Genomic DNA, 23073 nt, shown 5'->3' on the forward strand with positions numbered 1-23073 from the left:
TGTGTTTTTAGTAGAGACAGGGTTTCACCATGTTAGCCAGGATGGTCTCAACCTCCTGACCTGGTGAACCACCCGCCTCGGCCTCCCAAAGTGCTGGGATTACAGGCGTGAGCCGCTATATGCCCGCCTCTGGACTCTACTTTTTTATCATCTTGGTCACTCCCCCCGTTCTAGCCACAGGGGGACAGTGGTCTCTAGACCAGACATCCAGAATGTTCCTGTCCATGGCCAGCCTGGTGACATCACTGTGGATCCTGTGGCCCAGAGCCACGATGGAGACATGGCCCATTGCCTCTTTGTAGAGACCAGTTTTAGAGGGCAGGGAGGGTCTACCCAAGAAGGCCCTTCACTGCTCTGACAGGCCAGTGGTCTGCAAGGTGACAGTCCCCAGGGAGGAGCCAGGGGCATGTCTGGCAGCGGGAGGGACTCCAGAGTCCTGCTCTACATGGTTGGCTTTGAGTGAGGCAGCTCATAAGGGAGCTGGAAGAAGAGTGGTGAGATGGAGGAGGTAAATAAGGTGCAGGCATCATGGAGGTCAAGGAATCAGAGCCCTGGGCTCCCAGAAGGCTGAGTTAGAGAAGGACTTTGAGTCACTGTGCCTGGGGGTTTATGAATTCATTTGCCCACCAAGTATAATTGAAAGCAGGGGTGTGAAGAGGTATTTATACACCCATGGTTTCTTTTCTGGGCATTGAATGCGTTTCTGCCATGGACCCTGAACCATGCCATGGACCCATATACATAGCAGTATGATTCACAAGAGCCTAAAGGGGGAAGTAACCCAAGCGTCTATTGATGGATGAACGGATAAATTAAATTTATCCACGTATATATGTGTACACACACACACGCGTGTACATACTTGATGAAATATTACTCAGACTGAAAAAAGAAATTGTAACGTGCTAAACATGGATGAGACCAGGTGTGGTGGCTCACACCTGTAATCCCAACACTTTGAGGGGCCGAGATGGGAGGATCAGTTGAGGCCAGGAGTTCAAGACAAACCTGGGCAACATAGGGAGACCCTGTCTCTATTTTTTAAAAATTGTTAACAAATTGAAAAAACTTTTTTAAAGGATGACCCTTAAAGACATTATCCTCAGTTAAATAAGCCAGCCAGAAAATGGCAAATATTCTTACAATATCACTTTTTTTTTTTTGAGGTAGAGTCTCGCTCTGTCGCCTAGGCCAGAGTGCAGTGGCATGATCTCAGCTCACTGCAACCTCCGCCTCCTGGGTTCAAGTGATTCTTCTGCCTCAGCCTCCTGAGCAGCTGGGACTACAGGCACACGCCACCACGTCCGGCTAATTTTTGTATTTTTAGTAGAGACGGGGTTTCACCATATTGGCCGGGCTGGTCTCGAACTCCTGACCTCTTGATCCACCCTCCTCGGCCTCCCAGAGTGCTGGGATTACAGGCATGAACCACCGCGCCCAGCTGACAATTTTACTTTTAAGGTGCTTAAAGTAGTAAAATTCAAGAGACAGAAAGTAGAATGATAGCTTTCAGGGGAAGGGGAAATGGGGAATTGTTTGATGGATCTAAAGTTTCAGTTTGAAAAGATGCAACTTCTAGAAATGCGTCGTGTTGATGGTTGTACTACGATGTGAACGTGCTTAATGCCACTGAACTGTGTAATAACAAAGGGTTAAAATGACACATTTTATGTTACGTACATTTTACCACAGTTAAATTTTAAAAGCCTTCCTGATGATAGTAGATTCTTGTCATTTCTCAAAAAACATTGAGAGAACTTTAAGAGAACAGTGAGACCAGGGTGAGAATCATTATAGAAAACACGGGAGGCCGAGACGGGCGGATCACGAGGTCAGGAGATCGAGACCGTCCTGGCTAACACAGTGAAACCCCGTCTCTACTAAAAAATACAAAAAACTAGCCGGGCGAGGTGGCGGCGCCTGTAGTCCCAGCTACTCGGGAGGCTGAGGCAGGAGAATGGGGTAAACCCGGGAGGCGGAGCTTGCAGTGAGCTGAGATCCGGCCACTGCAGTCCAGCCTGGGAGACAGAGCGAGACTCCGTCTCAAAAAAAAAAAAAAAAAAAACCACATACCTTCCTCTCCTGTATTTGAGCGTCCCTCACTTGACATAATCAACCATTTCTATTTCCTTGAGGAGGAATCAGTATTGAAAAGGAAGTGAAAAAATATTTGCAAAAGATATGCACATCTCTGTAAAAAGCTTACACATTTTGAGAAATAGGTTAGCAGTGAGGTGTCTAAATATAATATTAACATATAAAAATCAACAGCTTTTCCATATACCAACGTTAACTACCTAGAAAACCTAAAAGTGGGGAGATCACATGAACAGTAGAAACAAGCTATAAAACAGAATTATATTGACCCAAAATTGTACAGTATAGTCATGGATAAAATCAGAAGGGTTTGGCTGAGTTCAGTGGCTCATACCTGTAACCCCAGTGCTTTAGGAGGCCAAGACAGGAGAGGATCCCTGGAGCCCAGGAATTTGAAGTTACAGTGAGCTGAGATCACACCAGTGCACTCCAGCCTGGGTGACAGAGCGAGGCCCTGGCTCTATTTTTAAAAAAACTCAAAAAGGTTTACTAACAGAAACACGAAACTGCAGAAAATGTGGCGTGAGATATACCTCAGAAAGGGTACTGTTTACAGTGTGACAGCTGAAACAAGAAGCCAGAGCATCGCCTTGTTCAACCTCAGATGGGAATGTACAGTCGGCCACTCAAATTTTTCACTCCTGTGTATGTCCTGGAATGACTTCTAAAGTGCCATAAATATTGATTTGGGGTTTACAAGCAAATTTTAGTGCTGAGGCGAATTTGCAAATACAGAATCGGCAAATAATGAGGACCAACTGTACTAACTTATTTTTTTTTTTATTTTTATTTTTTGAGACGGAGTCTTGCTCTGTCGCCCAGGTGGAGTGCAGTGGCCGGATCTCGGCTCACTGCAAACTCCGCCTCCCGGGTTCACGCCATTCTCCTGCCTCAGCCTCCCGAGTAGCTGGGACTACAGGCGCCCGCCACCTCGCCCGGCTAGTTTTTTGTATTTTTTAGTAGAGACGGGGTTTCACTGTGTTAGCCAGGATGGTCTCGATCTCCTGACCTCGTGATCCGCCCATCTCGGCCTCCCAAAGTGCTGGGACAGGCTTGAGCCACTGCGCCCGGCCAAATACTAACTTATTAGAAAGTAAAAGCCCACCAAATAGTTGAGGAGGGCCATTGATGTGGTTTGGGTATTTGTCCCTGCCCAAATCTCATGTTGCACTGTAATCCCCAGTGCTGGAGGTGGGGCCTGGTGGAGGTGTTTGGGTCACGGCGGGGGCCAGATCCCTCACGGCTTCGGGCTGTCTTCACCATAGTGCGTTCTGGAAAGATCTGGTCGTTTAAAAATGTGTGGCACTCCCTCTGGCTTGCTCCTGCTTTCGCCATGAGACACGCCTGCTCCCCTTTTGCCCTCTGCCATGATTGTGAGCTCCCTGAGGCCTCACCAGAAGCTGAACAGGCACCAGCGCCATACTTCCTGTAAAGCCTGTAGAACCATGAGCTAATGAATTAAGCCTCTTTTCTTTATAAATGACCCCATCTCAGGTATTTCTTTATAGCAGTGCAAGAATGGCCTAATACAGCACTCAAAGTTGACATTAGCCTTATCTGCATTGCATTAATTTTTTTTTTTTTTTGCAAGGAGAATGCCATTTTAAATTTCTGGTGTATTTCAAAAATGGAACTCAAAAGGGTCTCTGGCCTGCCTCTGATCAGTATCTAAAACCTTAAGAGACATTGGGAGTTTTGTTGCTCCTGATACACTGTTTCTCTCCAGCCTGGGAGATGTTCCCTCTCCCACTCTCCCTACTAATATTTCAGGGACACAGTGTGAATATGCCGTTTCAGCTCTGGTCTGCTTATAACGGACTGTTGGATGGGAGAGGAATAAACTGTCTTCTTTCAGTTGTTATTATTGAATTTTACTACAACAGCAAAACTCCTCCCTAATGATGGAATTAGTCAAGAGTCATACCTTGACTCTTGAGTTAACCAAGACTGACTGTGTTGATGATAACCATTAACTCATACCGAGGACTTTCTGGAGTCAGACACTGCATTCCCTGTACATCATCTCCATGAACTTCCATGGCCACCCTCCGAGATGGGGATCTACTTTCCAGATTTAAAATCTCCAAGCCTCAGACAGTTGAAATCACAGCTGGTCACAATCTGAACCCAGAACCGATTTCAGAGGCCAAGCCCCTCCCCATCACACTAAATAAAGGACGAAGTGCTTTATTATCAGAACTTATTGGAAGGGTTTCCCAGTTGCTTCCAGGCAGGTGAGTTCATCTGGGGGTCCAGTTCTTCAAATCTGTGAAGGCTTTTTCTTTCTAATGTCTCTTTAAGTCCCCTGAGGAGAAAAAAAAAAATCAAATGGGAACCCACAAGTTCAGATCTTTCTTCCAAATCAGGCAGCTCTTGGTAGACTTCCCAGTGAGGCTTCCCTGGGGTCATGACTTGAAGGTCCATAGAAAGATCTACGATGATTTTAGTGCTTTGAAACGTATGGCAGGTTCTTCTAGGGAGCACCTCTTCAACAGACGAACAATCAAGAAACTGACTAATGAGGAATGTGACTCCTTAAAAACAGCAGGAAGAGCTTCTACCCAGAGCAGCATTTCACTTATTGCAATGAGGTCTTCCTGCTGAAGGCTGCAAAGAGGAGAAACACAAGTTATCACTTGGGGATTCTTGTAGTATGTGCATTCAGTCTCCAAGATCCCACAGTCACCATATGATGAAAATATTCCCCAGTGAATTGATCCATTTATAAATTGGCCATCACCCAAAATCTCCCCACAATGAACTTTAGAGTGGCACTATCCAAAAGAAACATTACTGGAGCCACCTATGCAATTTAATAATATATAGCAGCCACTTTTTAAAAATTCTTATTTATTTATATTTTTTGAGACAGAGTCTCGCTCTGTCTCCCAGGCTGGAGTGCAGTGACGCAATCTCAGCTCACTGCAAGCTCCGCCTCCCGGGTTCACGCCTTTCTCCTAGCAGCCACATTTTTAAAAAAGGAACTTGGCCAGGCACAATGGCTCACACCTGTAATCACAGCACTTTGTGATGCTGAAGCAGGAAGGTCGCTTGAGGCCTGGAGTTTGCGACCAACCTGGGCAACATAGAAAGACCTTATCCCCACAAAAACATTTAAAACATTGGGTATGAATGCACCACTGCACTCCAGCCTGAGCAACAGAGCAAGATCCTGTCTCTAAAAAGTAAATAAAAATTTAAAACTGGTAAAAGTACTTTTAATAATAAATATTTTATGTAACCCAGTATTCCAGTATATCATCTCAACATGTAATCAAAATTTTAAAATACTGATATTTTATTTTTATATATAAAAATGATATTTATTTTATATATATATTATATATATATATATATTTTGTGCTAAGCTTTTGAAGCCCAGTATGTGTTTTATGTATTACAGCACATCTTGGTTTGGACAGGCTACATTGTGGCCAGTGGCTGCCATATTGGACAGCACTGGTGTAAGAGGGTCCATCTCTCACTCCCACATCAATGTCCAATGGTTTCTCATTCAACTGGAAAATGAAATTGGAAATCTCATGAAAGATGAAGAATTATGAATGTGGTACATTGAACTGCTGGGCCCACCCACAAGACATCGACACATGAAGGTGCACAAGGGTTAAACCAGTTAACATTGAACAAAGGACAATGGATGTGATGAGTCACAGGCTGAGTTGTACCCCTCCACAGTTCACATGCTGAAGTCCTAACCTTTAGTACCTCAGGATGTAACTTCTTTGGAAACAGGATCATTACAGAAGTTAAAATGAGGTCATTAGGGTGGGCCCTAATCTTATTAACCTGTCCTTATAAAAGGGAAATTTGAACACAGAGACAGCCACAGGGAAGATGATGTGAAGACACAGAAGACAGCCATCAGCAAGCCAAGGAGAGAGGTCTGGAATGGATCCTCCCCTCACAGCCCTCAGAAGGAACCAAGCCAACCAGCCTCTCAGTCTCACACTTTTAGCCTGCAGATCTGTGAGACAATATATTTATGTTGTTTAAGCCTTCCAGTCTGTGGTACTTTGTTATGTAGCCCCAGCAAACTAAAACATGGGTTGGCTGGTGGCATTAGAACAATTTGCCCAGGAGAAGGTTACAGGCAGCCTATAGGACAATTGAAGATGCATTCTACTTTCTGCCTGCATTGTACATCTAGTGAAGAAAACAAACAAACAAAACTATCAGTGATTCATGGTGTCATGGAGGCTCTCTCTGCACATGCCTTGGGGAGAGGAGAGGAGAAATGGTGGGTAGTGGAAGTTCAAGCCTCCATCCCTTATTAATCTGTGTAATGGGCCAACACACCTCATTCCTTGGATTCCTGGCAAGTAGAACTTTCTCCACTAAAGTTTCTGACAAAAGGCCTTCTCCAAATAAGACCCAAAGAGACATTTGGGATTTATTGCCTCCTACTTTCTTTTTTTTTTTTTTTTTTTTTTTTTTTTTGAGACGGAGTCTCGCGCTGTCACCCAGGCTGGAGTGCTGTGGCCGGATCTCAGCTCACTGCAAGCTCCGCCTCCCGGGTTCACGCCATTCTCCTGCCTCAGCCTCCCGAGTAGCTGGGACTACAGGCGCCGCCACCTCGCCCGGCTAGTTTTTTGTAGTTTTTAGTAGAGACGGGGTTTCACCGTGTTAGTCAGGATGGTCTCGATCTCCTGACCTCGTGATCCGCCCGTCTCGGCCTCCCAAAGTGCTAGGATTACAGGCTTGAGCCACCGCGCCCGGCCTTGCCTCCTACTTTCTAGAAACAAATAGAAAAGGCAGGAAGCACAGCTCACAACATTGGTGGCCAGCTGAAGGAGTTTACATACCCTACCATGACCCTGGTAGAGTAGAGACAGCATGAGTTGAAGCCTGCTGCTCAGAATCCACTGCAACCGTGTGTGTGTGTGTGTCAGTGTGTCTGTGTCTGTGTGTCTGTGTCTGTGTGTTCTGCAATTCCAATCACAGATCTGCCTGCCACACAGTGGAGCCCTCTCTTGGACTCTGAATGCATAGCCCAGCAATCCAAGCATCTGAATCTCACCATCAGAATAGCTGACAGCAGCTCCATCAAAGCAGTCATGGTACATGTGATGAATTTGTTTTTTGTATTTCTGGGCTACAAAATGTCTCTTAAGTTTCATCATTGGACCTATTGAGAAAGGAGAAATCAATTGAGTTATGGAGATAAAAGAAAATTCCATACACCCATGCATGACCAGGCAACAGAGTCCCATGCCTCGGGCTAGGCTGGGTGGCTGGCTATGCCACTGACTTTCAGGGTGTGTAACTTTTGCCATCTGTATGGGGATGATAAAACTTCCATGTGGTCCTTCAGCTGTGGTGAGGATTCTGTGAGGTGGAAGGTGAAGAGCATGCTGCATTCTGTGCCTGATGTGGACTGTGTACCCAATGGAGGAGGGATATCATCATCTCAAACCATGCCCCTCTCCGCATTTTACAGGTGAGGAAACTGGGACATAGAGAGGACCAGTTCCTCTGAGGTCAGCCAGCAAGTACATGGCAGAATCAAGAATCAAACTGGGAGTTATCTGCTCCCTCAGCCCAGGACTTTCATTGAAAGCCTCTGAGTCACCAGGGGCATTGATGACCTCTCTGCGTGTCTCATGCAACCCCACAAGGACTGTGTTTTTCAACTTATAGTTGAGAAGACCACCAGCCTGGACAACATGGCAAAACACCAACTCTACAAAACAAAAAGAAAATAGCCACACATGGTGGCGCACACTCGTCCCATCTACTCAGGAGGCTGAGGTGGGAGGATCACTTGAGCCTGGGAGTTCAAGGCTGCAGCGGCAAGTCGTGATCATGCCATTGTACTCCAACCTGGGTAACGGAGCGAGACTCTGTCTCAAAACAAACAAACAAAAAAAACTTGCTCAGTGGGACAAGTCACTTCCCTGTGTAGAGGGGACAGGATTTCAATGCCACATGCTTGCTCTGACTCTTCCATACACACCATCAGATTACAGCCGAGCACTGGCAGCAAACTCCCAAATGAAAGTACAGTGGTAGAATCCAGTATCCCCACTCTGGAGTGAGCCCTTCCCTCATGGGGGAAGAGAGGCAAAAATAAAACTCATACAGAGAATAATTTCCTGTTCTGATGCTTTAGAGAAGACAAGGTGGTATAATGGGGGTGACAGTGAGCTACAGGGTGAAATATTAAGGGCAATGGCAAGCCACTTTAGCCAGCATGGTCAGGGAAGGCTGAAATCATCCCTAAAAACTTTATAATATTAATCAGAGAAGAAGGGAGGGGGAGAAACTAAAATCAGCCACACTTATAACACACTCAACATTCATCATTAGGTCAGTTTGCTCTCTGACCCCTTCCTCATAGCTAGCTATTTGCCTATTGCCCCAGAATCACACACACACACACAAAAAAAACCCAGTCACAAGATATAGTTCCCCTTAACTGCTCTACAGATAACATATTAAGCATTGTGAAAGGTTAAGTTTTCCATTTGAGATATCTTTTCAAGTCCTGCATACCAGTGAAACTACTGATGCCCACTGATCTGAAGGACCCCACAGGAGCTGACTTACCAAAGAATGCAGCTTCCACATCCAGATGATTTCATCCCCCTTACCCCAACCAATCAATGACTCTAATTTTCCAGACCTTCACCCCCAAGGATCCCCTTAAAACCCCAGCCCAGAATTCCTCAAAGAGAGATTTGAGGATTCCTTCCATCTCAGTTGGCTTCCCTGCAAGGGAATTTGATTTCCTTTTTTATTTCTATTTTTGTTGTTTGTTTTTTGTTTTTGAGACAGGGTCTCCATTGCCTAGGCTGGAGTGCAGTGGCATGATCGTGGCTCACTGCAGCCTTGACCTCCCCGGGCTCAAGCGATCCTCTCAGCCTCCTGAGTAGCTGGGCACATGCCACCATATCCAGCTAATTTTTGTATTTTTTGTAGAAATAGGATTTCACCATGTTGCCCAGGTTGGTCTCAAACTCCTGGGCTCAAGCAGTCTGCCCACCTCAGCCTCCCAAAGTGTTGGGATTACATGCGTGAGTCACTGTGCCTGGCCATAATTAAACTCTCTCTTTGCTGCATCCCCTGCTGTCTCAGTGTATTGGTATATTAGTGTGCAGTGGGCATACAAACCTGGTGGTCCTGTAACAAGGCTGCTCTGAGGAGGAAGAGGCCTGTAGGGTGAGACCTGGACAATGAGAAGGAGCCATCCAGGCAAGGAATTGAGGGGGAAGGGTATTGCCAGGGAGGCAGCCTGGCAAGTACAAAGGCCCTATAGTTGGACAAAGCCCAGAGAGCTGCAGGAACATCAAGAAAGCCCATAGAGTTGGTGCAGAGTGAATGAAAGGTCAGCAGGAGAGAGATTGTATAGAGCTATAGTAAGGAGTTTGGATTTTATTTCCAAGATGAGGAGCTGGGGACCAGTTAGCTAGAGGTGGCAGCATCCCTCTCCTGGTCCCTGGCTGGTCTCACAGACCCTCTGACCTTCAGAAAAGGACCTGTCCCTTCAGAGCCCACACAGTCTCAGATGCTAACAAGGGACCAGCCTCCAAATGTCATGGCCACTCACCTAGCTCTCCACCATAGATGGAAAAGTCCTTCTCCAAGATAACCCACTTTTGAATCTTCTGTGCATTGTTCATGGCTTCCTGGTTCACGGCATTGATGCCTTGCTGGATGGCCTTGTAGACCAGGGGGTCTTGCTGCTTCACAATCTCAGTCACGGTGGATGCCTGGCTGCCCAGACCCCGGCAGAAGTTGATGGCCTCCAAGTTCAGCTTGTCCAGAGGTTCTCCGCTCATCTGATTCATCTCACACTGCCCCCGGACACCTCTGTCACCACACATACTCCTTGACCAGCACCCCTCCCCAGGCCCACAGACCAAGAAGTGGGTCTTGAACCCACAGATGCATCCTCTTGACCCTGGGGTGGGGCCAGGGAACGTAAGACCGGCTGCAGAGACTTCCCCCAATGACAGCAAACCCATGTTACCTTCAGCGTCAGCAACATGCTCAGAAACTTCAGTTTATCTCCTACTACCATGGCGTTACTGATGATGGGGATCTTCTTCTTAACCAAGGTCTCAACGGGAATAGGGGGCACGTTTTCACCACCAGCAGTGATAAGGATTTCTGGAACAGAGCTTGGCTTGGTACACATCCAGCCATGACAACGTGGAACCCCCAGCCCCTTGGAGATCAGAAGGGCAGCTGCTGGCATGGCCAACACTCACCCAGAAAGCCCCAGAAGCACAGGAGGACCTGGCCCTCTTCCCCCACGCACTTTTAATTCTCATCAAGTGTCCAAGTTGTGACTTCCACTTGGACAGCATCTTAATAATTCATTTCCTATCTCCTGGTCCACCATGCCCTGGTTTTAGGTTCTTCCAGTATGTCTTCCTTGAAAGATGGTGAAGGCTTTTTGGCCACACCTTGTCTGTCTGTTGCTTCCTATTCACTTAGTAACCACTTCAGAATGTAATGTAATTCCAGTCTTACCCCCAGGGACATGTGTAGTAACCCTAATTTTGGCAAACTCTGCAAGAATCTCCCTTAGTCTCTCAGCGTCTCCTCCTGCCCCAGACCCACTGGTCACGTTCTTTCATCCTGAGATGCTTCCCTCTTTCTGTCCCACCCACTCAAACTCATTCCCACTTGTCCCAGAGACTCACAAAGTCATCTTTACTGTGGTCGTTAATAGCAGTAATAATAAATATGACCATGAAATGGATGTAAGTGTGTAACGCCTTCTTGGGATAAGAGTACTGAGTGAGAACTATGCTCCACTTTTTTTTTTTTTTTTTTCTGAGACGGAGTCTTGCTCTGTCGCCCAGGCTGGAGTGCAGTGGCTGGATCTCAGCTCACTGCAAGCTCCGCCTCCCGGGTTTACGCCATTCTCCTGCCTCAGCCTCCCGAGTAGCTGGGACTACAGGCGCCCGCCACCTCGCCCGGCTAGTTTTTTGTATTTTTTAGTAGAGACGGAGTTTCACCGTGTTAGCCAGGATGGTCTCGATCTCCTGACCTCGTGATCCGCCCGTCTCGGCCTCCCAAAGTGCTGGGATTACAGGCTTGAGCCACCGCGCCCAGCCTATGCTCCACTTTTTAATGTGGTTTGGGTGGGTTGGACTGCAGGGGTGAGCATGTGACCAGCTCTGACCAATCAGCATATTTCACCCCCTACAGTGAGACAGATCTTGACTGGAGGATCCAATGAGAGGCCTAAAATGCAGAAAACACTGAGAATGATACACTCTAGTCCCCTTGCGGGGTTAGAGGTCAGCCTAGACTGTTGGTAGCTTTCTTGCTACCAGATGGCAAAGTTTATTTAAGAATAGCCTTTGGGAGGCTGAAGTGGGCGGATCATGAGGTCAGGAGTTTGAGACCAGCCTATCCAACATAGTGGAACCCCGTCGCTACTAAAAATACAAAAATTAGCTGGGTGTGGTGGCGTGCGCCTGTAATCCTAACTACTTGCAAGGCTGAGGCAGGAGAATCGCTTGAAGCCAGGAGACGGAGGTTGCAGTGAGCTGAGATCACACCACTGCACTCCAGGCTGGGCGACAGTGTGAGACTCCATCTCAAAAAAATAAATAAATAAAAATAACAACGGCCAGGCACAGTGGCTCACGCCTGTAATCCCAACACTTTGGGAGGCTGAGGCGGGTGGATCACCTGAGGTCAGGAGTTCGAGACCAGCCTGGCCAACATGGTGAAACCCCGTCTCTACTAAATATACAAAAATTAGCCAGGTTTGGTGGTGTGTGCCTGTAATCCCGGCTACTCGGGAGGCTGAGGCAGGAGAATCACTTGAACCTGGGAGGCAGAGGTTGCAGTGAGCCAAGATTGTGCCACCACACTCCAGCCTGGGTAACAAAAGTGAAACGCCATCTCAAAAAAACAAAGCAAAACAAAACAAAAACACTAGTGGCCAGGTGCAGTGACTCACACTTATAATCCTGCCACTTTGGGAGGCTGAGGTGGGCAGATCACTTGAGCCCACAAGTGCTAGACTAGCCTGGGCAACATGGTGAAACTGTGTCTCTGCAAAAAAATAGCGGGGTGTGGTGGCATGCACCTGTAATCCTAGTTACTCAGGAGGCTGAGGTGGGAGAATCACCTGAGCCTGGGAAGTCCAGGCCACAGTGAGTCATAATTGGAGACTGCATTCCAGCCTGGCCAACAGAGTGAGACCCTCTCTCAAAAGTAAAATAGTAGCAGCACAGAGGAAAACTCAAGAAAAGAATTTTAAAATTTCTTATGACCTCATTTTGGCACCCAGATCCAGCCATACCTGAAGCCAGCTAACCTTTTGGCCAACTGACCTTTTCAGTTATGTTGAGTCAACAGTTTTGCTTTTTTTTTTTTTTCTCCCTCAAACCTATTTAAAGCCATCTTAAATGGGTTTGGGTAAAAAAGCACTGAGTGTTCTCCATCAGGTTTTGGCAAACTGTGGCCCATAGTGGCCAAATCCAGGCCACTATTCAATTTTGTATGACCAAAAGCTAAAAATGAATTTTACATTTTTATGTTGTTGGAAGTCAAAAGAAGAATATTTTTGACACATAAAAATTATGACATTCATATTGGCAGCTGGCCACACCCATTTCTTTATGTGTTGTCAACAGCTGTTTTTATGCTACAAATCACCAAGTTGAGAAGCTGCAACAGAGACACACGTTTTGTCAACCCAAAAATATTTGCTAAAGGGCGCTCTTCAGGAAAAGTTGGCTTATCCTTGTTCTGTACTTTCTTTAATCCTTACAACTCTGTAGATTATTATCCTCTGAAAATGCAGAGGAAGAAAATAGCACTTTTTTACTCAAACCCATTTGAGCCAGCTTGAATGAGTTTGAGTTAAAAAACGTAAAACTGTTGGCTCAATATAACTGAAAAGTTCAAAAGGTCTCTGGCTTCAGGTATGGCTGGATCAAGGTGCCAAAATGATGTCACAAGGAATTTCTTTATCCTTCTCTTACTGAGTTTTCCTCTGGGCTGGTGCTATTCTGAAACGGGCTTCAAGGCTTGTCTTTTGCAGGTCCATCCTCCTGAGGGTGGACCATGGGATGCCAAGTGACCAAGGGGTAACTGCTGGACAGGAGGATAGAGCTGGGTTGTACAGACTGAAGTGTTTCTGCACAGCTCCTCTTGGAAGATGAGGAACTGGGGGTGGCCTTTGTGCTGGTATGCTGGGCCCTTAAATGTCCAGGGTGGGCCTGCTTGAAGGAGATTCCCAAAGAACACAGCCCCTGGTACCTTTGATGCGGCCAGTGACATAGAGGAATCCCAGACTGTCCAGCTGGCCTAGATCCCCAGAGTGTAGCCAGCCTTCATCATCGATGGCCTCTGTAGTTTCAGTCTCACTTTCCAGGTAGCCCATGAAGATGTGCCTACCCCAGAGGCAGATCTCCCCAGTACCATCCTTGTTCTGCTGGAACAGCATATTCTTGCACCCAGTCAAGATCTTGCCACAGCTGCCAGAGGACAGAAGCAGAGAAACTGAGGCTCATAGAGACAAAGTCAGCCACCCAGCTCTGCCTGTATCTTCAGCCTAGGCACCTAATACTCTGCTCAACTACAGCAGGCTGGATATGCACCCGAGTGCACAGAAGGAGGTGTTTGCTGCAGTGTTTAATCCAGCGTGTCAGATTCCCAAAGGCTTTGTGAACCTGGAAACCCAGCGGTGGCCGGGTGCGGTGGCTCATGCCTGTAATCCTAACACTTTGGAAAGCCGAGGAGGGAGTATTGCTTGAGCCCAGGAGTTCAAGACCAACCTGGGCAACATACAGAGACCGTCTCTACAAAAATAATAAAAAATAAAAGTTGGGCATGGTGCATACCTGTGGTCCCAGCTACTTGGGAGGCTGAGGTGGGAGAATCACCTGAGCCCAGGAAGGTCAAGGCTGCGGTGAGTAGTGATCACACCACTGTACTCCAGCCTGGGCAACAGAGCAAGACTCTATCTCATAAAACAAACGAAAACAAAAAACGAAAGAAAATCCAGCAGCATTTCAGGCTGTTTTTTTTTTTTTTTTTTTTTTAAATCTCCACATATGCCGGCAAAGAAAAAAATGCTTTTGGCTCAAGGATAGGAACAAAAACCCCTCATTTTTAAGAAAACAGATAGGTAGACCTCTCTGCAGTGATTCGGACAGCTAATTTTAAGTATGACAACCAACTACAATCTCTTTAGAGGTAAAAGTTACTTTTATAAAACAGAGTAGCACTATTTGAAATCTGGATTCTTCTTCTTACTTTTTTTTTTTCCCCTAGAGATAGCATTGGCCAGGGTAGTTCTAGGATGCAGGAAAGGAAATATTTTCTCCTTGTGTTGCTGAGATCTCTTTGATTAACTGTTAGCAAGGCCAATGGTCCCAGGGTTAAATGTAGGTATTCCCCCGGTTAGCAAAAGAAAAAGTGGAGACAGACCTGAGAAATTTAAAATTTACAAAGAGCTGCCTTATGGTTTCCCCCACTGAAACATTTTTAGGTATGTAGAAAAATCCAGAAGCCATAAAAGAAAAGATTGATAAGTTCAACCATCTAAATTTGTGACCACAAATTTCTGCAGAGTAAAAAACATCTTCACTAAAATCAGAATACCAATGACAAGCCAGGGGATAAAATATTTGTAACTCATATGAAGGACAAAGGGCTGATTTTCCTAATATGTAAAGAGTGCCAACAAACCAATAATAAAGGGCCCAATAATCTAATTTGAAAAACAGGCAGATAATATTGACAGATAGTTCATAGGAAAGGAAGTACAAATGGCTTTTAAGTGTATAAAAAGGCTGGGCATGGTGGTTCATGCCTGTAATCCCAGCGCTTTGGGAGGCTGAGGATTGCTTGAGTCCAGGAGTTAAAGGCCAGCCTAGGCAACATAGCAAAACCCCATCTCTACAAAAAATTTTTTTACAAAATTGCCAAGCATGGAGGCTTATGCCTATAGTCCCAGCTAGTTGGGAGGCTGAGGCAGGAGGAATGCTTGAATCCAGAAGTTTGAGGTTACAGTGATCTATGATTGTACCATTGCGCTCCAGCCTGGACAACAAAGTGAGACCCTATCTCTAAAAAGATTTTTCAAATAAATTTTTAAAAATAAACATATATATGAAAAGATTTTTTTTCAAACCTCACCCATGCTAAAAGGAGGGAGTCAGGGAGAGACACAATGAGAAGATTCTATGACTATGACTGCTGTCAGATGGGGAGTTGAACCTGAATTTGGTATTCTTAAAGTTTTCTTATCATTGGGTTCAACCTTGCAGCCTAGGGCAAGCTGAGCTTGGGAGAAAGCCAGAAATGGGCCATGGAGGTGTTTTGAGATGGGGGATCATGGGGATGAAAGGTGCTGAGGTCACAGGCGGTAAACTTGGAGGCAGAACTCACAAATGGGAAGACCATGGAATGTTCAGAGAACCATCCCCCTTATCTGTGGGCTCTCTGACCATCCAAGGTTTCCCATGGTCATGCAGAGTTAGGAGTTGGAGGCTGGAGAAGAGGATCATTCTGGAGACACCACATCAGGATTCCTCTTAACCCAGAGGCCCATCTATATACCCCCCTTCCCCCTCTTGACCCCATGTTATGGGAGGAGTGGGGTCTGCCCCCGGGGCTGTTACCTTAGAAGCCTGTAGTTATTCTGGTTGGATATTGTGTGGGGTCCCGAGCTTTCACTCAACCCATACAACTCGCCTATAGGTATGTCCAAGCTTAGAAAGAACTCGGCAGTCTCTTGGTTGAGAGGCACAGCCCCACTGATGAAAGAGTGACAGTGATCCAAGCCAAGGGACGTCTTGACTTTGCTGAACACGAGAGTCTTAGCCACGCGGTAGCTCATGGGAGTATTATATTTCCTGTGAATAAGAATGCCGTCAAGTGGAAAGGGGCTGATGGGACCCTGTGGAGAAGGCTGAGCCTCCTCACTAACTATCCTCCCAGCCCTCTGAATGCTGCACCTACCCCAGCATCTTTTTTGAGTTGACCTTGAAGCCAATGTTTCTTGCCCACACGAACACCTTCTTCTTCAAGCCTGTGGACTTGGCACTATTTTTCTTCACTGTCTCATGTATCTTCTCCCAAATCTGGGGCACTCCCATGAAGACAGTAGGTTTTACCTTCTGTAGAGTATTTACCAAGGTGCCCTGTACGGAACAAAGCTAGGTTAGCCACAGCAGGGCCTTCCGTGCACCAGGGATGTCCATCTCTCCCGATCCACCCAACTCTGCCCAAGAGAACATTCCTTCACCAATCAGATTATGCAGGGCTCCCAGCCCAAACGAGACAATCCACTGGCTGGATTGGCCAATCAGATTTTTGCACTCTCTGTAGGGATTTGATGAGAAGCATAAACTGGTAAGATATTTTTGGAAGGTCACATGACAGTACTATTAACATTTTAAATGCAACCTGTCAACTTCACTTCTGTGGGTGAAGGAATTCAGCTGAAGGAAAGACTCAGACACACAAAGAAACACATTCAAGATGTTCTTTGCACACTGTTTTGTAACAGAATGGAAACAGCTTACAGGTTCAATGACAAGGGGTTGGCTAAAGAAACTGTGGTCCAAGCATGCAGTGGAATATTGTACAACTGTTTTTTTTTTTTTTTTTTAATTTTTTTTTTTATTATACTTTAAGTTCTAGGGTACATGTGCATAACATGCAGGTTTGTTACATATGTATACTTGTGCCATATTGGTGTGCTGCACCCATCAACTTGTCAGCACCCATCACTTCATCATTTATATCAGGTATAACTCCCAATGCAATCCCTCCCCCCTCCCCCCTCCCCATGATAGGCCCCGGTATGTGATGTTCCCCTTCCCGAATCCAAGTGATCTCATTGTTCAGTTCCCACCTATGAGTGAGAACATGCGTGTTTGGTTTTCTGTTCTTGTGATAGTTTGCTAAGAATGATGGTTTCCAGCTGCATCCATGTCCCTACAAAGGACGCAAACTCATCCTTTTTTATGGCTGCATAGTATTCCATGGTGTATATGTGCCACATTTTCTTAATCCAGTCTGTCACAGATGGACATTTGGGTTGATTCCAAGTCTTTGCTATTGTGAATAGTGCCGCAATAAACATACGTGTGCATGTGTCTTTATAGCAGCATGTTTTATAATCCTTTGGGTATATACCCAGTAGTGGGATGGCTTGGTCATATGGTACATCTAGTTCTAGATCCTTGAGGAATTGCCGTACTGTTTTCCATAATGGTTGAACTAGTTTACAATCCCACCAACAGTGTAAAAGTGTTCTTATTTCTCCACATCCTCTCCAACACCTGTTGTTTCCTGACTTTTTAATGATTGCCATTCTAACTGGTGTGAGATGGTATCTCATTGTGGTTTTGATTTGCATTTCTCTGATGGCCAGTGATGATGAGCATTTTTTCGTGTGTCTGTTGGCTGTATGAATGTCTTCTTTTGAGAAATGTCTGTTCATATCCTTTGCCCACTTTTTTATTGTACAACTGTTAAAAAAGGATGCAAGATTCTCCCCCCAAAGAGACCTATAGGTTCAATGCAATCCCTATCAAAATCTAGGCAGGTTTTTGTTTGTTTGTTTTGTTTTGTTTTTAAATACAAATTGACAAGCTGACTTTAAAATTTATATAGAAATGCAGAGGACCTAGAATAGCCAAAGCAATTCTGGAAAAGACAAAATTGGAGGACTTACTACCTGATTTTAAAATTTATTCTAAAGTAGGGTGAACAACCATCCTGGTTTACTGCAGAACTGCAGGAGTATCTGAAATGTGAAACGTTCTGTTTTAAAACTGGGGAAGTCCCAGGCAAACCAGGAAAAGTTAGCCATCCTGCTATCAAGCTAGTGTGATCAAGTCAGTGTGGCTTTGGCGTAAAGACGGAAATGCAGATCAGTGGAACAAAACAGAAGATCCAGAAACAAAACCTTACATTTATGATCAATTGATTTTCAACAAAATGCCAAGGCAATTTAGTGAAGAGGGGAGATTATTCAAATGCAAAACGAAATAAAACAAACACTTCCACAAAACTTAGGGTTAGAGCCTTATTTCTCACCAAACATGAAAATTACCTCAAAATGTATTATAGCCCTAAATGTAAGAGCTCAAACTAAAAGCCTTTTGGAAGAAAACGTAGAAGAAAATCTCTGTGACTTTAGAGTAGGCAAAGATTTCCTAGATATGATACCAAAAGCATAAAAGAAAATAGATAAATCAAATTTCATCCAACTTGAACTTTTTTTCTCTTCGAAAGATTATTGAGGAAACAACAAGCCTATATAGAACTGGGAGAAAGTATTTGCAAACCACAAATTTGGTAAAGGATTTGTAACCAGAATATATAAAGAACCCTTAACACTCAACAATAAGATTAGATATGCAGGCCAGGTGCAGTGGCTCACGCCTGTAATCCCAGCACTTTGGGAGGCCAAGGCGGGTGGATCACAAGGTCAGGTGATCGAGACCATCCTGGCTAACACAGTGAAACCCCATCTCTACTAAAAATACAAAAAAATTAGCTGGATGTGGTGGCAGGCACCTGTAGTCTCAGCTACTCGGGAGACGGAGGCAATAGAATGGTGTGAACCTGGGAGGTGGAGCTTGTAGTGAGCCGAGATCGCGCCACTGCACTCCAGCCTGGGCGACAGAGACTGTCTCAAAAAAAAAAAAAAGAAGATTAGATGTGCAACCAGTTCTTTTTTTTTCATTTTAAATTTTCTTTCTTTTCTTTTCTCTTCTCTTCTTTTCCTTCCTCTCTTTTTCTTTTCCTTCCTTCCTTCCTTTCTTTTTTTCTCTCTCTCTTTCCTTCCTTCCCTCCCTTCCTTCCTTCCTTTTCTTTCCTTTCTTTCCTTTCTTTCTTTCTTTCCTTTTTTTTTTGACAGAGTCTCCCTCTGTCACCCACGCTAGAGTCCAGTGGCACCATCTCGGCTCACTGCAGCCTTTGCCTCCCAGGTTCAAGCTATTCTCCTGTCTCAGCCTCCTGAGTAGCTGGGATTACAAATGCACGTCACCACACCTGGCTAATTTTTTTTTTTTAAATAGAGACAGAGGAGGCAGAGTTTCATCATGTTGGCCAGGCTGGTCTTGAACTCTTGACCTGAAGCAATCTGCCTGCCTTGGCCTCCCAAAGTGCTGGGATTACAGGCATGAGCCACTGCGCCCGGCTTTTACTTTTCTTTTTACTAGTCATGCTAGCACAGAAAGAGCAACCAAATTTGTAAATAGGCAAACTATTTGAACAGATTTCTTTCTCCAAAGAAGATATGTAAAAGGTCAGTAAACACATGAAGAGATGCTCACTATCATTAATCATCAAGGAAATGCAAATTAAAATGGCAATAATAAAAATAATAAAAATGGCAAAATAAAATAAATAATAAAAATAATAAAATTAGAATGGCAATAATAATAAAATAATTAATAATAATAACATGCGTTAGTGAAGATGTAGAGAAACTGTAACCTTATCACATTTCTGGTGCACTTACTTTCGAAAACAGTCTGGAAATTTCTGAAAATAGTAAGACACTTTTGTCTCTATTCAGATGGACAAGTTTTAAACATTCTGACAATATTAGGAGTTGGTAAGGATGTGGGAAAACGGGAACTTCTCAGGTCCTGTAGGTAAATGTGTATGTATTATGTATTCAGCCAAGAAAGGAAATATGTATTGAAGACCTAACACATCTCAGGCACTGAGCATGGGGCCTGTGAGAGGGATCAAGAGGGGCCAAGGAAATATTTAGCAGAGAGCTAAGTGACAAAGAAGAGTCAGCCCTGCAAAGAACAAGAGCAAGAACCTTCTAGAAGCACATACAAAGGCCCTAAGATTTAGCCTGCTTGATGGAGAGTGTGGGAGGCAAAATAATGGCCCCCTAACGATGTCCACGTTCTAACCCCTGGGACCTGTGAATGCATAATCTTTCATGGTAAAAAGGACTTTGTAGATGGGTTACGTTAAGAATCTTGAGATGGGGCCGGGCGCGGTGGCTCAAGCCTGTAATCCCAGCACTTTGGGAGGCCGAGACGGGCGGATCACGAGGTCAGGAGATCGAGACCATCCTGGCTAACACGGTGAAACCCCGTCTCTACTAAAAATACAAAAAACTAGCCGGGCGAGGTGGCGGGCGCCTGTGGTCCCAGCTACTCGGGAGGCTGAGGCAGGAGAATGGCGTGAACCCGGGAGGCGGAGCTTGCAGTGAGCTGAGATCCGGCCACTGCACTCCAGACCGGGCGACAGAGCAAGACTCCGTCTCAAAAAAAAAAAAAAAAAAAAAAAAAAAAAAGAATCTTGAGATGGGAGATCATCCTGGATGATCTGGGTGGTCCAGTGTCATCACAGGGTCCTTACAAGAGGGAGGCAGGAGAGTCAAAGTCAGAGAGTGGAAGAGCTTGCACTGCTGACTGTGAAGATGGAGGAAGGGGCCCTGAGATAAGAAACATAGGTGGCCTCTAGAAGCTGGAAAAGGCAAGGAAATGGATTCTCCCCAAGAACCTCTAGAATGAATGCAGCCCTGATGACATACTGATTTTAGCCCAGTGAGACCCATTTTCAGACTTCTGACCACCAGAACTATAAGATAATAAATGGGCCAGGCACACTTGATCACGCCTGTAATCCCAGCACTTTGGGAGGCTGAGGCAGGTGGATCACTTCAGGTCAGGAGTTCAAGACCAGCCTTGCCAACATGGTGAAATCCCGTCTCTATTAAAAATACAAAAATTAGCTAGGTATGGTGGTGCATGCCTGTAATCCCGGCTTGGGAGGCTGAGGCACGAGAATCGCTTAACTCGTAGGTGGAGGTTGCAGTGAACTGAGATCACGCCACTGCCCTGCACTCCAGCCTGTGCGACAAAACGAGACTCTGTCTCTAAATAAATAAATGTTGTTTTAAGTCATTAAGTTTCTGTTCATTTGTTGTGGCATTAACAGGAAACTAATTCAGAGAATGTAGCTTGGGGAAAATGTCAGAGTTCTTTTCTGGCTCTGTTTGCAAAGTCCAGACATGTAGGAAATCACTGTAAAACAAATTAGTCAGGCATGGTGGCATATGCCTGTAGTCCTGGCGACAGGGGAGGCTGAGATGGGAGGATCCCTTGAGCCCAGGAATTTAAGGCTGCAGTAAGCTATGATCATGCCACTGCATTCCAGGCTGGGTGACAGAGCACGACCTTGTCTCTAAAAAAAAAAAAAATGAAAACAATATTTTAAAAAGAAATCGGCCGGGCACGGTGGCTCAAGCCTGTAATCCCAGCACTTTGGGAGGCCGAGACGGGCGGATCACGAGGTCAGGAGATCGAGACCATCCTGGCTAACACGGTGAAACCCCGTCTCTACTAAAAATACAAAAAACTAGCCGGGCGAAGTGGCGGGCGCCTGTAGTCCCAGCTACTCCGGAGGCTGAGGCAGGAGAATGGCGTGAACCGGGAGGCGGAGCTTGCAGTGAGCTGAGATCCGGCCACTGCACTCCAGACCGGGCGACAGAGCAAGACTCCGTCTCAAAAAAAAAAAAAAAAAAAAAAAAAAAAGAATCTTGAGATGGGAGATCATCCTGGATGATCTGGGTGGTCCAGTGTCATCACAGGGTCCTTACAAGAGGGAGGCAGGAGAGTCAAAGTCAGAGAGTGGAAGAGCTTGCACTGCTGACTGTGAAGATGGAGGAAGGGGCCCTGAGATAAGAAACATAGGTGGCCTCTAGAAGCTGGAAAAGGCAAGGAAATGGATTCTCCCCAAGAACCTCTAGAATGAATGCAGCCCTGATGACATACTGATTTTAGCCCAGTGAGACCCATTTTCAGACTTCTGACCACCAGAACTATAAGATAATAAATGGGCCAGGCACACTTGATCACGCCTGTAATCCCAGCACTTTGGGAGGCTGAGGCAGGTGGATCACTTCAGGTCAGGAGTTCAAGACCAGCCTTGCCAACATGGTGAAATCCCGTCTCTATTAAAAATACAAAAATTAGCTAGGTATGGTGGTGCATGCCTGTAATCCCGGCTTGGGAGGCTGAGGCACGAGAATCGCTTAACTCGTAGGTGGAGGTTGCAGTGAACTGAGATCACGCCACTGCCCTGCACTCCAGCCTGTGCGACAAAACGAGACTCTGTCTCTAAATAAATAAATGTTGTTTTAAGTCATTAAGTTTCTGTTCATTTGTTGTGGCATTAACAGGAAACTAATTCAGAGAATGTAGCTTGGGGAAAATGTCAGAGTTCTTTTCTGGCTCTGTTTGCAAAGTCCAGACATGTAGGAAATCACTGTAAAACAAATTAGTCAGGCATGGTGGCATATGCCTGTAGTCCTGGCGACAGGGGAGGCTGAGATGGGAGGATCCCTTGAGCCCAGGAATTTAAGGCTGCAGTAAGCTATGATCATGCCACTGCATTCCAGGCTGGGTGACAGAGCACGACCTTGTCTCTAAAAAAAAAAAAAATGAAAACAATATTTTAAAAAGAAATCGGCCGGGCACGGTGGCTCAAGCCTGTAATCCCAGCACTTTGGGAGGCCGAGACGGGCGGATCACGAGGTCAGGAGATCGAGACCATCCTGGCTAACACGGTGAAACCCCGTCTCTACTAAAAAATACAAAAAACTAGCCGGGCGAAGTGGCGGGCGCCTGTAGTCCCAGCTACTCCGGAGGCTGAGGCAGGAGAATGGCGTGAACCCGGGAGGCGGAGCTTGCAGTGAGCTGAGATCCGGCTACTGCACTCCAGCCTGGGCGACAGAGCGAGACTCCGTCTCAAAAAAAATAAAAAGAAAAAAATAAAAAGAAATCAAAGTGTTCTGTCACATAACTACTTTGCAAAACCTACCAACGAATGATTTCCAGCTAAATCAAGGAATAAACCAAAAAAAGGCAAAGACTTCAGAAACTAGGGGATCCAACCCAGGAGTGGGGAGAAGGGGTATCCCTCCCTGTATGGCAGCTTGTAGAAGATGCTGTTGATGTCCTGTCACACCTCTAGTGGCCCACGGTTCCC

The 23073-nt window shown here is 45.6% G+C and overlaps 1 protein-coding gene across 8 annotated transcripts in view; it reads right to left on the minus strand.

Annotated features, from left to right (window-relative positions):
• Positions 1-4272: 4272 nt before the first annotated feature.
• The window catches only part of ACSBG2 (acyl-CoA synthetase bubblegum family member 2), a 59814-nt gene continuing 41013 nt past the window's right edge, over positions 4273-23073 (minus strand). For all 8 annotated transcript variants that reach the window (XM_033199886.1, XM_033199884.1, XM_033199891.1 and 5 more), the window contains 7 exons: positions 16057-16238; positions 15717-15950; positions 13348-13565; positions 10088-10227; positions 9665-9911; positions 7136-7243; positions 4273-4704 (listed from right to left, as the gene is read on the minus strand). In XM_033199886.1, coding sequence (XP_033055777.1) covers positions 4676-4704; positions 7136-7243; positions 9665-9911; positions 10088-10227; positions 13348-13565; positions 15717-15950; positions 16057-16238 — 1158 coding nt within the window. In that variant the 3' untranslated portion in view covers positions 4273-4675. The remainder of the gene's footprint in view (positions 4705-7135; positions 7244-9664; positions 9912-10087; positions 10228-13347; positions 13566-15716; positions 15951-16056; positions 16239-23073) is intronic.

The sequence above is a fragment of the Trachypithecus francoisi genome, unplaced genomic scaffold (assembly GCF_009764315.1).
Source record: "Trachypithecus francoisi isolate TF-2019V2 unplaced genomic scaffold, Tfra_2.0 Lachesis_group5, whole genome shotgun sequence".
Classification (NCBI taxonomy): domain Eukaryota; kingdom Metazoa; phylum Chordata; class Mammalia; order Primates; family Cercopithecidae; genus Trachypithecus; species Trachypithecus francoisi.